Source organism: Lampris incognitus, unplaced genomic scaffold (assembly GCF_029633865.1).
Source record: "Lampris incognitus isolate fLamInc1 unplaced genomic scaffold, fLamInc1.hap2 scaffold_323, whole genome shotgun sequence".
NCBI lineage: Eukaryota > Metazoa > Chordata > Actinopteri > Lampriformes > Lampridae > Lampris > Lampris incognitus.
Window position 1 is genome coordinate 18,710 of NW_026611281.1, and position 15,539 is coordinate 34,248.

General features: G+C 43.3%; 1 protein-coding gene across 1 annotated transcript in view; it reads right to left on the reverse strand.

Moving 5' to 3' along the window:
* Nucleotides 1-15,426, reverse strand: part of LOC130133431 (ARF GTPase-activating protein GIT1-like) — a 31,362-nt gene extending 15,936 nt beyond the window's left edge. The window contains exons 1-11 of the mRNA XM_056302013.1: nt 15,303-15,426; nt 11,183-11,316; nt 9,433-9,545; nt 5,930-6,035; nt 5,425-5,511; nt 5,000-5,130; nt 3,873-3,967; nt 3,604-3,646; nt 1,836-1,884; nt 1,389-1,461; nt 371-468 (exon numbers count right to left, since the gene is read on the reverse strand). Of these exons, the coding sequence (XP_056157988.1) occupies nt 371-468; nt 1,389-1,461; nt 1,836-1,884; nt 3,604-3,646; nt 3,873-3,967; nt 5,000-5,130; nt 5,425-5,511; nt 5,930-6,035; nt 9,433-9,545; nt 11,183-11,316; nt 15,303-15,354 (981 nt within the window). The 5' untranslated portion in view covers nt 15,355-15,426. The remainder of the gene's footprint in view (nt 1-370; nt 469-1,388; nt 1,462-1,835; nt 1,885-3,603; nt 3,647-3,872; nt 3,968-4,999; nt 5,131-5,424; nt 5,512-5,929; nt 6,036-9,432; nt 9,546-11,182; nt 11,317-15,302) is intronic.
* Between the last annotated feature and the right edge of the window lie 113 nt (nt 15,427-15,539).

Consider the following 15,539-nt stretch of genomic DNA (forward strand, 5'->3'; position numbering starts at 1 on the left):
AAGAAGGATAAAACACAGCTGGGCAATATCTTTGCTCCTCTTTCGCAGCTGAAGAACATTCTGTCTGTTTCACACTTTCCCCACACACACACACCATCATCCCTCCTTCCCTGTAGAACACATGCGCACACAGCTGGAAAACGTTTCCCTTCTCTAAGCTTAGGCTTCACACAGTTTTGTCTTTCTCTCTATTAATGGGAACGTTTTACCTCTCTCTCTCTCCTCTCCTCCTGTATCCCTGTATTACAGGATTAAAAATCCCCAATGTAGAAGTTTGATAGGCGTGTGTGTGTGTGTGTGTGTGTGTGTGTGTGTGTGTGTGTGTGTGTGTGTGTGTGTGTGTGTGTGTGTGTGTGTGTGTGTGTGTGACCTGGTTGCGCGTGGCAGAGTACTCTGGGTTGACTGGTAGGAATGGCACTGCGCTGCGCTCCGTCACCAGAGTGCTGTGGTTCTGTGTAGTCAGCCACACTGGAGACAAACATACAGGGCCCACTTTAAGTTTGTGTGTGTATTTGAAAAACAAGGTCATCTTGAATGGAACCCAGCCCCACGCCCAGTCCAGCCTCCTCCAGCCATTTAGCCACACACACACGCACGCACGCACACACACACGCACGCACGCACAACACACACACACACACACACAGTTAATAAAACAAAACTGCTATAGACAGAGAATATAAATTCCCACTCCTACACAGTATTGCTTTGCTGTGAACCCTCCCTCTCTGTATTTATATGGCTGCATGTGTGTCCCTGCCACTTACCTGCTGAGCTTCCTGCAACACACAATATGACTGCTACTGAGAGAGTGAGGAGAGAGAGAGAGAGAGAGAGAGAGAGAGAGAGAGAGAGGGCAAGAGCGGAGAGAGAGCGAGAGAGAAATAAAGGATGCCAAGGAGGAGGAGAATCAGAGGGAGACTCCAGAATTCCTCAGACACTTCCTTACTCACTCGTCCTCTGTCTGGTCTTCCTCTCAATACTCACTCCCCTTTTCTCATCCCTTTCTCTCTTCCCTCTTTCTTCTTTCCCATTGCCAAGTTCTTTTAATTTATTCCTTCCTCTTCAGATTCATCTCTGTACATGTTTCCTTCGTTTTTTCCCCCTCTGACTTTCTCTAGTCAGAGTTTAACATCATATCTTCACTACAGAATGATTTTGGTGACTTTTTCATCTTCCCAGCATTCTTCCTCCTGCTCCCTATGCTTCTCTTCAGTCCAAGTTCACAGATTGTCCTAGTTTAGAGCTTAACAGAGTGAGGTTGTGTCCTGGGAAACTATCTAAGTGAAGATCCCTACGGCCAGAGGAATGCTTTCATACTTGAAAAGGGCAACAGTGAGATAGACAGATTTGTTGTGGACATGAGGAGTAAGGCGAGGGAGACTCACCTGCATCATTTTCTCTGCGATCCACCTCATCATAGACATCCATGGCTAGCTCCTCAAACAGTCGATTGTTCAGCTGTTACAGCCAGATGCAGCCACACAGGTGCATGTGCACAGAGACATATGTGCAAAAGAGCACAAACAACATGTGGAACACAGATATATTTGTTGAGCACATATACAGTGCTCACAACAAAAGCATAACAATAGGCTAAAAAAAATTCCCTGCTTCCTAACTTCTCTCTTTGATAAACACAGAGAGTAGAAAGGGAGCGGAGGGGTATTAACATTGAAAATGCTAAGGTACCACTTGTGCAATCTGCAACAGTAGATCCATCAGACAGAATGGACTCTTATAACTTCAAACAAAACTAACCTAAAAAGCAACATTCTGACATCTTTTAACTATACTAAGGCTATGTTTTGATCCTACAGTCCAACCACACTCACCGCCTGGAGCTTCTTCTTGGCAGCTTTGGCCAGTTCTGAAAGGTCCAGGCTACAAAACACAGAGAGAAACAGTCAGATAAGTGACTGAGAAAGACAGAGGGCTACAGAGAGGGAAGGAGGGAGGGACATAGAAGTAGGATAGGGTTTGAATAGACATGGGCATAGAAAGAGGGAGTTGGTGTCAGAACAAGAGAGGATAGGCTGAAAATGATCACTTCTGACTATACTACATGGTGGTCTTTACATTATAACCTTATTTCCTTCAGTAGCTTGGCTTAACAAAAGCCAATTAAATAATGCATGAATAAATAAAACATTTTCTTCAAAGCTTTATGGGGTGTATGTCCATTTTAGACTACAAATACATACATTGATTTTTAACAATATTCTTTTTTTGTAAGAGCCATATTCCAGTGAGGAAGTAAAAGAATAATGGTATTGGTCAGTTTGATTTTTCATATAGTGCATGAGCATGCGTGCGTGTGTGTGTGTGTGTGTGTGTGTGTGTGTGTGTGTGTGTGACTAATTAAGTCTCTTGTTACAACTGTGAGATGAAATACATGCAGCACAGCTTTTCCCTAAAAAATAATTTTCTTTGCTTTAATGGTTGGAAATATGGATTTAAAAAATAATGAGAATGTTTGTGTTTTCAGTTGTTAAGTTTGAATTTGTTCATTTCTTTACCCTAATTTTAACTCAACACTTGTCGCTCTACAATCACAATCCCCTCGATTAGGAAGCTAACTGAAAAACTGTTCTCTGGTAGCTTTCTGAAATTTACCCCCACCCACTCAATTCCAGAGCCCAATTTTCCGGCAGCAATAGGGTTAGGGGCCTAGTCTTCCCCTCTATCTCTGAAACCAGGAGGAGAGGCTGAGGATGGTATAAAGCTGGAAGGTCTACATGAGATTGGGAATGAGTAAACGGGCTGGACAAGCAGGAAGAAAATTCCAGAGTAAAAGTGAGAAGGAGAGTGAAGATACCTCTGTGTCGGGCACTTAGGACGAGCTCTGGCTCCACCAAGCGCAGCGAGATGGAGAGAACAGAAAACGAGTGAGAAAAAGGAAGAAAGAATAGACAGGTACACAGGCCACGTCAAAACAGCTTCAAAACATATCATCAAGAGTTACCATTCACCGCAACAGAGCAGAGTGGAGGTGAAGTTAGACAGACTGACAAAAGTGGTATCCCCATAGTTGGGCTTGATTTTTCCGCCTTGCATGCACAGTCTGATAAATTCTTTTGGGACCACTTCTTCAACTCGACTTGGATGTTTTAAATTAAGCAAATTTTAAGTAGCTGGGATAGGGAGTGTAAGGAACTGAGCCTAATAACAATGAACCGGATTTATCAGACTGTCTACTTTTATGCACTATAATTCAAACATATAGCTCACTCTATGCAAATCAGGCAACACAAATCAAGCTCAGGCTACATGAAGCCCCCACCCCACCCCCCAGCTCTTTCAGGCTGGAGATGTGATGACTGATTCTATGGTGCTGCCTACTGGTCAAAATACTGAACTGCAACATTCCCCAAATCATTCCTACACAGGAAACGTCCATTAATGAAAATCAAAGTAAAAAAAAATGCCATAAAGGTATGCCAGGTGAGGCAGCTGGCTAGTGTTTAACTTAAAATCTACAGACCTGATATTCATGAGATCGTTCATGTAACCAAACAACACACACACACACACACACACACACACACACGGCATTTCAATAGCACAACCCAATAACCTCATTAGTTACGTCAAAGTCCATACCTGTCTGCCATCTGTGGAATGATATAGTGTCCGTTCTTGTGATCTGGAATAAGATTGAGTCAGCAATGAAGAGGAGAGGAGAGGAGTAGCACTGTGAAGTCAATTTTAGTCTAACGATGCTCTTGAGAGGCCTTACAGTGAGCGGTGCCACAAGAAACTGACATTTTAAACTTCATATTTTTTACTTTCAAGTACAGCCATGGTGCAATATCAGTAAAAGTAAATCCTTTGCTCAAGGTCACATCAGCAGAGAAGATGCAGTAATGTACCTGGACGCCGCCCACATAGGTAGAAGGCGAGCCTGTCAGTCAGCTCGTATTGACACTCCACTAGTCGCTCCGCTAGCTCCACCTGGCCTGCTTGTCTGAAAGACATATACACACACACACACACACACAATGAAATGAAATAAACTAGTGTGCATGAGTGGGTAGGTACATACAAACGTACATGCATGTGAGCTGATTTTTTTTTGTGTGGGGGGGGGGGGGGGGTTCCACCTTTTCCTCCCCAATCGTACCCATCCAATTACCCCACTCTTCCATCCCGATCTCTGCTCCACCGCTTCTGCCGAGCCGAGGAGGGCTGCAGACTACCACATGCCTCCTCCGATACATGTGGAGTCGCCAGCCGCTTCTTCCCACCTGACAGTGAGGAGTTTCGCCAGGGGGACGTAGCGCATGGGAGGATCATGCTATTCCCCCAAGACCCCCAGAACAGGCACCCCGACCAATCAGAGGAGGCGCTAGTGCAGCGACCAGGACACATACCCACATCTGGCTTCCCACCCGCAGACATGGCCAATTGTGTCTGCTGGGATGCCCGGCCAAGCCGGAGGTAACACAGAGATTCGAAGCGGGATTCCTGTATTGGTTGGCAATGGAATAGACCGCTATGCTACCTGGATGTCCCTGTGACATGCATTTTTTTTGGGGGGGGGGGGATTTTCCCCCCCTTTTTCTCAATTGTATCCAGCCAATTACCCCACTCTTCCAAGCCATCCCGGTCACTGCTCCACCTCCTCTGCTGATCCAGGGAGGGCTGCAGACTACCACATGCCTCCTCCGATACATGTGGAGTCGCCAGCCACTTCTTTTCACCCGACAGTAAGATGTTTCGCCAGGGGGACATGGCGCATGGGAGGATCACGCTATTCCCCCCAGTCCCCCCCCCCCGAACAGGCGGCTCGACCGACCAGAGGAGGCGCTAGTGCAGTGACCAGGACACATACCCACATCCGGCTCCCCACCTACAGACATGGCCAATTTCTGTAGGGACACTCGACCAAGCCATAGGTAACACGGGGATTCGAACCGGAGATCCCCGTGTTGCTAGGCAACAGAACAGACCCCCATGCCACCCAGACATGAAGTTTTATGTGTGTACTGTCATGTACCGAGCATAGTCCATGGGTGTGCGTCCGTTGATATCAGGTGCTCCAGGGTCTGCCCCGTACACCACCAGCAGCTCCGCCTGGAGGATCTGGCCTGCCTTGGCTGCAACATGGAGTGGGGTCGTTCCTTTCTCCTGAAGGGCAGGGACGGCACACAAAGAAAGACAGGAACCGAAAAAAGAGACAGACACCCACACAAGATGTCAAGACAAAATTCATGTCTTGTGGTAGTTTGATATGCTTCTTAGTCTTTGTCTCATTAGGGTTTGTGTCATGTTTTTCTGTGATGTACGTTTCCTTTCCAGGTCTTCCTTGATAAAAACAGATTAAAAAAAAAAAAGACTCAAGATGCCTGGCTGGACAAGAGGAACTGAATTGCATGAGTAATTGGTTAGATGCAGTGAATCAGTGAGTGGATGTCCTCTGACCGGGTGGAAGAAGTTGGCCTGAGCCCCGAGGGACAGCAGCCTGAGACACGTCTCCAAACTCCCCGTCCGCACGCTGGAGTGCAGTTGCTGAGAGAGAGGGAGAGAGAAAAGAGCAACGGAAAGGAAAGATTTACATAGTGTAGGTGGATAAATTAAGCATGAGGGAGGAATAAAGGTGAGGGAAAGAAACAGGCAGAGGATCCCCTAATGAGCCCAACAGCGCTCCACAGCAATAGAGATCATTAGAACATTTTGCTTTGTCATTCAGATCATTTCCTCCTGGGGGCCTTATCAGAGTGTGTGTGTGTGTGTGTGTGTGTGTGTGTGTGTGTGTGTGTGTGTAAATACCCATGTATAGCCATGTGCGTTGATGGCTGGGCTCATCCACTCTATTCACATAGGCTGTGTAGTGAAACAGTGTGCTTAGACATGCAATTCTAGTATAGACTAATTAGCCTGTGCCATTGACTTCTATCCTTTGAACTCTGACCTTGTTAGCTCTCACCTTGCTGAGGTCCTTTGTGGTGACGCCATCATCATCGCGGCAGGGCAGCTTGTGGACAAAGGCCAGCATCTGGTACTTAGCCCTGATGAACTCTGACTTGGTGGGACTAGTTGTGTGTTTTGGGGGTGGGGGAGATGTGTGGAGAGACAAAACGACAGACAATTAAGGGCAACTTAGATTTCATGAAAACTTGACTGGAGTGTGTGTGTGTGTGTGTGTGTGGGGGGGGGGTTGCAGGTTGTTTTGTTTTGTTTTTTTGACAATTTCAACTTGTCATTTGGATATTATACTGAGTACTAACATTACTTCATAATATCATTCAATTATTTTAACATATACTGAACAGTACATACAGAACAGCAGATGGTTGCAAATCATTTAGCTCTCTTTAGAAAGTTACGTGACAGGAATGTATAAAATAAGAAACTAAAAAAAAAAGACACTTCAGTCACTCTGGTGGATGTGTGGGGACTTGATGGGATGACAGTTCTGTGTGCAGGGTCTACTTAAACTCAAATCTGAGTAAACTGCTTGGATATGTCCTCCAGCACTTTCCCTTCAGTTTTTGTGGCTTATTTTTTCTTATTTGTACCATGTGAAGCGCTTGCAAAAAAAAAAATCCATCCACTTCCATATCAAATAAGAAAAAAAAAAGACCGACATGAGAGGAAGAACAAACCCACAGGAACATTTTTTCTCAGTGTGGCCTGAGCGGGTATCCTTCTTGTTTTCCATTTCAAGCAACCATACTCTTATCAGACATTTATTTCTTGGTTGTTTGAAGAATTTGGTATTTAAAATTCTGCACCACATTGTGGTATCAGTCTTACACGGCATTTAGATTATTGTTTATAACACTTTTTCTTTCAGACATCGATGCGTCCCCTGCTTTTTAATTGGTGAAAATTACTGGATCCATTTTATTCTTTTAAAAACACTGGAGATTTGCACAGGAACATTTAAGGGCAGTGATGTTACTTAATCTGCAGAATGGACCAGAAATGATAGGTCAACCACGGCTTCCTGAATGTTTCACTCAATCAGTCACACTCAAATTTTCCTGGGCAGTGCACAATATGCCCACATATTTGTGGCACGCACACACACACACACACACACACACACACACACACACACACACACGCTAACAAAACATGGGTAGGTGAATTGAGAGGAATACTTTTCTGCAGGTCAAATTTGTGAAACTCCTATAGTAATTTTTCACTTCAGAGATAACTACCAGGAAGAGGAATCTTCCCATGTCTACAAATTCCTTTTTTTCTTTTTTTAAAGGAAAAACAAAGATTTTAAACACATGGTAAAACATTAGGAACAGTGGGTTAGGGCCATAGAATTTGATATAAATCAACATTTCATACTAACTGATAGAAATGAAACGCTCATACAACTAAGATATCTGAAAGTCAGTGTTGAAGCAGAGTTGTTGATTTCATTGGCGATGTCGCTGCAACTATTTAAACCACTTAAAACACTACAACGACCGGGATTTCACTAAACACACTAAAACGACCAAGGGTGGTCAAAATGACGGCTAGTTTTTAAACTCCATATTCTGTCAAGATAAATACCCAATTGAGATATTAAAGCATTGCATATGTTAGTATGTCTGTTAGCAAACGGCTGACACCAAAATTAACATTTTAACAACTTTAATACTATGTTTCAAACAATTTAAATCACAGCTGTCCAACGCCTGTAAATACTGTAGCGCCTCGGTAGTAGTCATGGTGCATCTGAAATGGCGGCTGTACCCAGACTTGTTGGAAATAATCAAAAATCAAGTTTAGACTATTACTCTGCACTGGAGAATGCTAGTGTGTTTCTAGGACAGAGCAATGAACATAGCGAAGGAAATGATGCAACCAACACGTCATAAATAGTGACATGACACGTGCCATGACGCGCAGTCATTTTGACCGGTCATAATCGTTTTAGGTAGATCTTATGATAACTTTTTTTAACTTTTTTTTCCTGAAATTGATCTAAGACTCATTTTAATGCAAATAATAATATAGACAATCTTTTTTTTTCACAAAGTTATTAAACTTTGAAAATCCGAAATGGTCAAAATCACCACCTTGGTTGTGCTAGTGTTAAATAAGTAACCTGGCATGCTTGCATACATGCTCTGTTGTGACGGATCAGAGGCCAATGAATGAAACCGTTAGTACATAATTTTCCTGCACTAAAGGACACTTTTAGTGTTCTCGTAAGGGCGTAAGAACTGCAGACTAAACACGAAGCTAAACTCCACTCAAATTTAAGAAAGAGTCATCGTCATAGTTGCAGAAACATTTACTGGCAACTCCTTCACAATGACATGGAGTGAAAACTGGAGGATAACAAACACAAAAAAGGAAATTGCACTAAGTCTTATAATGTTTTTTACAAACTCAGAATTGCACTGGAATTAGCACTGCAAAAGCATGAACCACTTTTTATATATTTGTAAATACAACGTTTTTTTTAATCCCAACCCATCAAATGCATTTTCATCAAATAACCCTTAATCTATGAACTTTAGCATTTAAATAATGAAATGCAACAACTTATGACACTGATTCATCAGTCCTTGTGTGTGGCGTGACTGGATCCGTGTACTGACTAAGACATGTGCCTTTCTCTGCCTTTCCAGTATTTCCTGGTCTGACTGACAGGAAGTGATGTGTCTCTGACTGATGAGAAGTGATGTGTTTGAACTAACAATACAATTCAAAATAAAGGCATTGCAAGCAGTAATAACATTACAAAATAACAACATGTCTTGTAGACATCACAACACTGTTAGTCTAAATCATACTTGCTCCCTTCAGTGTCACTTTCTGTCATCTTGTCTGTGGATGTTGATTTCAGCTTACATGTTTTGCCCTTTCTGAACTGAACATTAACCCCAGTGGAGTTTCTCAGCATTGAGCTTGTGTGATGGTACACATTGCTCTTCCCACAAACTGACTGCTAGTGGCATTGAAACAGACATACAATAAGCCCAACAACTTTCTCAGAAATTATCAAACACCTCTGAAACTTTTCTTATCGGCTACTACTCCATGCATGTTTTTATGTTACAATAACTATCCCTTTAACTGAGAGTGGGCAGTCCAGATCCCTGAAACAGACAGCTGGAAAGCTAGAGAAAGTAGTTTAGACAAAAGAGAGAGTGTCATTATGCTGTTGTGATTCCAATCCGAACGTGGCCCATTTAAGTCCAAAGATGCAGTTTTAACCACTGCACCATCACTGCTTTGGCTACGCTACCATGAGAAGAGAGCTAGGTGGTTATCTAGAAAAATAAACTTCTGTTGCTAAAAGAAAACTCTTTTGGGGTCAGTTCATTAAGAAAGTTGAGGCACATTCTCTTTCTACCTACTGGACACCAGATCCTGATGTTTGACATCGACTACTGCCAGCAAAGCTGATGGGGAAGATGAGTTCTTCCATATCAAGGTGTATGCTCTAAATTTTTGGCCTGTGCACAAACTTACTGGACTTTGTCCTGGGGGTTGGGTTTCCTCCGACCACTCTGCACCTGAGCAGGGTCCAGAAGACTGTGCTCCCATATGGAGTTGGCCCCATTACTGGCCAGGGTCTGCACCATCTTTAACAGACACACACACGTACACGCACACACGCAAGCACGCATGCACAGAGAGAGAGAGAGAGAGAGCAGGGCTTCAGTACTGGAAAGAACATTACTAGAGCCACTTATTAAATACCCTGAAACAAAGACAATTGTTTCTATCCACTGTGTTTGTTATTTATTCTGTGCAGTGGAGAAGAAACATGCCATGGATTGTTGTGGAACAGGGGGTCGGTAAAAGGAGTTGTGTCATTGAAGTTATCAAGGGGACACCTCAAATCACAAATGCTCAAATGAAGACAAAGTAGAACACTGCCGAAATGCTCAAACAATAAAAAATGTTTAAAAAAGAAAGAAAAAAAAAGCATTTTTTTTTCTCTTTCTACCCCAACATTCTGCACTAGAACCCACAGCTGGGACTAAAGAAAGGACAGATGTTGAACCAAAACTTGACATGATGTTCCAAAACATTTCTGCAACAAAAAGGTACTGAGAAGGCAAAGCAGCTTAATTCTTAAGACAGGATCCTTACCCTGGTAAAGGCCTCCTTACATCAATAGGATACTGGGTCCCTGCCAAACCTCACCTCTTGCCAATTAGTTTTTGTATTAGAGTTGCAGATCTGCCACACAGTAATGTTTTTTTGCACCCATATCTATTAATCCTTGATTACATTGAAAGGAGGGTTTTTTCCAAATTTATTTCTGATTTTTCTCTTTTTTCTCCCAATCTAGTGGCCAATCGATCCCTATTTTAGTTCAAACACCCACACTCTTACTGCATGCGTTCGCCAACTGCATCTCTCCGCCCGGCAGTCTAGAAGGAGACGCCTCCCCATTTTCGTGACAAGGCGAATCCAGGCCGAACCACTGCTTTTCTGACACACACACAGACGCATTCATGCGACGAACGCAAGCCGACTCCGCCCCCCTCCCAAAGACAGCATTGCCAATTATTGCTGCTTCGTCGAGTCCGACCATAGTTGGATCTGACGAGACCGGGGCGCGAACCCCAGTCCCCAGTGGGCAACTGCATCGACACAAAGCTGATGCTTACACCACCACACCACCGCGGACTACAGAAAGGATATGTTTTAAGCACATCACGAAAACTCTGAATAATTATCTTGTAGAGTACTGGAGGCAATGTAAGAGCTGAAGCAACTATGGTCAAACAGCAACACTCAGCTGGCCAATTTGCCTTTTGGATTGAGCCCAAAAAGAGACTGAAGACATATAAACGGAGACAGCCAGTGGTAGTTAGTGGCAGAACTGAATGCAGGTAATTGAAGCAGAGCCTGATGCAGATAGATGGTGACAGAGATAGAAGGAAGTATTTACAAATGAAGATATAGACACAAGCAAGACACAACTCAACAGAGGTAGACTGGGCAAATTTTAAATGTATACTTTTTTCGTTTCTAAAAAAACAAAACAAAACACAAAGAAATGCACAACAGGAAACAGTCTCAATCCTATTCTTAGGATACTGGACTGATCCTTACCTGTGGCAATGAGGTGGGTCTCAGGTGTTTGCCTTTTTTCTTTCCAGATGTGTCCACTGAGACAATCCCCCTTTACCCACCTTCACCCTTCTTCAACCCAGCCCTTGTGACTGCCCCTCCCTGTCCCCATCTGCTCTCCTCTGAGCCTTACCTGCAGCAGTGCGGGAGGCCATCCACTGTGCCTCAGGTGCTTTACTATGGAGATGTGACGACCAAGGCTGCGATGGACCGAGCAACACTCATCACAGATCAGAACCCCTCGGTTGATACTGGTCCAGCCCGGATCTGAAAAGAAAACAGAAAGAGTGTGAGAGAGAGGGCTGGCATTGGGAGTGCTTTGGGCACAGAGTATACAGTGGCTAACCTACCAGGTTGTGAAGGAGTCATTTAAACTCTACACCATAACAGTGATTAAGGTCTAAGTTAACAGTCCTCCAGGATCCTCATCCTAAAATAAAGCCTAAAATAAAGAGCCAAGTTGCCACTGAGATGGGTTTAATGATAGCCTCTTATAGAAAGACTATGTGGTAACATTTTGTCCCACCAGGAGCACATATGCTCAACAGAAATAATTAGGAGTGTCGGGAAGAAATGCAGGGTTTTACTGTGTTAACTGAATTTCAAGTTACATTTACAACCCCTTTTTTTCAAGCCCCCCTCAAATTTGAATGTTGATCATATTTCATGTTTCAATGGGCAATTGTGCCTTGCGTGCTAGCAGCAGGTCCCATTGATTCATTGGCTGCTTTTTTCATGCAATATTGGTGGAATCTGACATGCCCATTCACTACTGATCTTAAACAGTGATTTTGACACCCAGTCAAAATAGAATGTGCGCACACATACAATTGTGTGCACCTACACAGGGTAAACGCTGAGCTTTTATCAGTCATGAGTTGCTTGCTATAAAACCAGTAGCGTCTAGTTGGCAATGCAATGAAGTGTAGGTGATGTTTACAGGTTTTGGAGGGCAATGGCATTGGTTGTTGTTGGTTGCTCAGAGAAGTTAAGTGAATCTTTTTCAAATGGGCAATAATGTCAGGTTTGTTGTATATAAAAGAGTTACAGATAGAATGGAGTTAAGGAATCAAGGCCAGCTACTGAGTCTTAGCCACGGTCTAGACTTGCAGTCTAGGTCATGTTTATGCCGTCAGGATCCTGATGTGATGAGCTGCAAACAACAACACACTCTGGAACATCAACATACACACAAAAACACACACATTCAACAAACATCTACTGTCTGCATTAGTCACTCTCAGGCTGGGATAAACAAGGCTGAGCTTAGGGCATTAATGGAGCTAAAATAGTTTATCATCTGATGAACTAAGCAGCACTAAGTCTTTTTACCCACGGATAGGGAGGCAGCAAAAGCTGAATGATTTTGAAAAGAGCCATAGCCTAGTTTAGAACACTAGCCGATAGGCTTTAAATGCTGAACTGCAGCAATTTAATTCCTTAATCTGTGTAATGAATATAAAAAACACACCCACTAGCTAACCTATCTGCTTGGCCAGCTGGATCAATACTAGCTTCCACCATCAAGCTATTAGACTGGGATAAAAATGATTGGCAAAGAGGTATTGGCAAATGGCATTAGTCAAACTTAAATGATGACATCCTTTCCAAGCTAGAGCTGGCCTGTGATGGTTAAGTTCCAAACCAATTCAGACTGAGATCATTTACATGGTTTTCTAAGTGTCCTTCTGGACTAGCTGCACATTTTTATTAATGCAAGTTCATTTAGTGATGGACATTTAGATTTGAAGTCTGAAAATTCTTTGCCAAAATAAATGTTCCACTTCTAGCTGCAGGATAAAGGCTGTATGCCTAGCTGTCAGTCTTACTCATTTAGGCTGAAAGCTGCCGTTTCATGTTTCATTGGCTAGGAAAATCATATTTCACACAGGATGAGGCTTTACAGCTCTAAGTAACCATTTTATAGTATCAAAACTTAACTTCACTGTCACTATTGGGCTGATTTCAATAAACAAACAGGCTTTTCTCCTCAAATGTTTCTTACTGAGATGTGTAGGACAGATGAGCATGTCAGTTCTTGACATATGGAAGAGAAATCTGGAACAAACACTGGCCAAAGTGTCACCAGCTAGTGGCAGACAGTATGCTGATACACTGTATGATTCCTTATTTATTTATTTCATAATTTAATATGATTCAACGTGGAATGAGTAATACTTGGAAAAAAGTCACAAAACTGTTACTGCGCTGAAGAGCAACAATACAAGGGATAATAATTCAACATGAGGAGCTTACAATCATGGCAAAATTGAATGCTGACACCATTAATACTGAATCTAGCCATGGAGTGATATTAAAGCCCCCTCAATCTCAGGTAAGGCAAGACTGTATAGCTGCACTTTGTAGCAATGCAAACAGAATTATCTTGCAGTATAACAGAGGGCTAGGTGGAAGAGAGGTGGCCTGTCACCACTGGCTAGGTCAGCATCTTGTGAGGTACAGTCAGTGTGTGTGTGTGTGTGTGTGTGTGTGTGTGTGTGTGTGTGTGTGTGTGTGTGTGTGTGTGTGTGTGTGTGTGTGTGTGTGTGTGTGTGTGTGTGTGTGTGTGTGTCTGTGTGTGTGTCTGTGTGTGTATGTGTGTATCATCCTATGAAGGGGCTGCATAAATAAAGCTGAGTGTAGGATATTAGAAGAAGTCTAGAACCAATACCAGTCACACCAATGAGCTTAAACAAACAAGCTTATAGGTCACTTTTTGTACAATATCTATATTTATTGTTTCCCCATAACAAACGTTCACCTTGACAACACAGTGACTTCATTATATCTGTTATACGATTTATTTGATCATGGAGACAAGCACATCGATCGACATTTCTTTGACAGGGGCGGGGCATGAAGCAGGCTGGAGTGCTTTGGTCAGGATGTAGTAAGGTAAGAGAGGGAATGGAGGACAGAAAGTCACTGATCCAGGCAGGTAAGGAGAGATTTCCAACAGGGAATAGGTTTAGGTTGTAAATCAGAGGGGAAAATGCAGTCAGAAAATGGTAAGTACAGAGCAGTTGGGCATTGAAGATTGTAGACAGTCAAGCATGCTCAAGCTATTCAACACAAATGCACACCTACACAAACTACACATTCCTAAAGGGGAAAGCAGCTGTGAGGGCGAGAGCAGCTGCCTTAACACACGCACACATCAGTGAATGCAAACACACGCACACAAAAATGCCCATATCCAAGTAATCCCCCTAAACATAGGGGGCAATATATGCAATGGCAGAAAAAGGGATGACAACAATGTTTTGGCATCATTTCATACACAAACATAAGAATGTCATGGCAATGTAAGAATAATGCTGCAAATGTTTACTGAAATTATAGCCAAGTCCTTATTACTACGTTACTCAAATCTAATAAAGTATAGACATGTTTTAGGTTCTTTTTTATCTTTCAGGGTAATTACTACTGAAAAAATCCTTAACAGCCCTTAGCTTACGTAAATGTGAATGAGAATAGAAGTCAAGAAAGTGAGTGTGTGACAAAACTATCTTTCATTTGCACTGACCAACTTTCTTAAGGTTATTTTCATTGGTGTAAATGGGAAGTCACAGAGATCAGGAAAATGGCATTAGTTTATGTGTTAGCTTTACTAGCTAACTTAGCAGTAGCGCTTGCTAACTATTCGAAGTTAGCCCGCTAACGTCGTAGGCAGGTAGCCGGCCAAACCTCACACTAAAACGCTTTGGGACCAAAGCTAGCGTTTACACACAGGCAACAGAAAACATGGTAGAGATGTCACTAGCTAGTTAGCTAGTATCAGTATGAGGGTGTAACGTTTGGTTATTCGCTGACAAGCCTGTCCGTCCTAAACGCTAACTCGCTAACCCGGCTGAGCTAATGTCACCAGTCTAGCCCGGTCCAGAAAAACCAAAACAAATGTGTGCCGCCGAGTCAGGGCAGCTACACAAACCTGACTCTCACATCCATCAACGCAGCAAACAAACCGGTGGCCCTCGTATAAGTTTACTCAGTCCGGGCAAATAAATGTACAGCGGCCTGTTAAACTGAGCGAGGTAAACAGCTGTTAGCAAACCGTATGTTTCGTTGTGGTAACACGCCTATATCATAGGTGTTTATTCCGGGCCCGAGCAACGCCTGAAAACGCTGGCCGTTTTCCTGCTCTGCGGATTCCGCTGACAGTGACAGCAACCACAGGCCTCCCGTCCCATCATGTCGCCCTCCCTCCCGACGTATTGTTCCTGTTAGGGTTTTTTTTAACTCCATTTTCCTACCTGGCGCACTGCAGTCGGCGCAGACTTCTGTCCTTTGGAGCTTCCTTGACATATTTAAAACGCTCCCCCGGTGCAGCGGCTGATCCGGAGAAGTAAGTATTTATTACGGACGGGTGCTCGCCCTTCCCCGAAAAAGCGACGACGGCTCGTCTCCCGACGCAGCCCCGAATCCCCGGAAGCCTGGAGATGCGATATGCTTTCCCCGCCAACTAGTTTCCCGTTTCTCCTACTTTACTT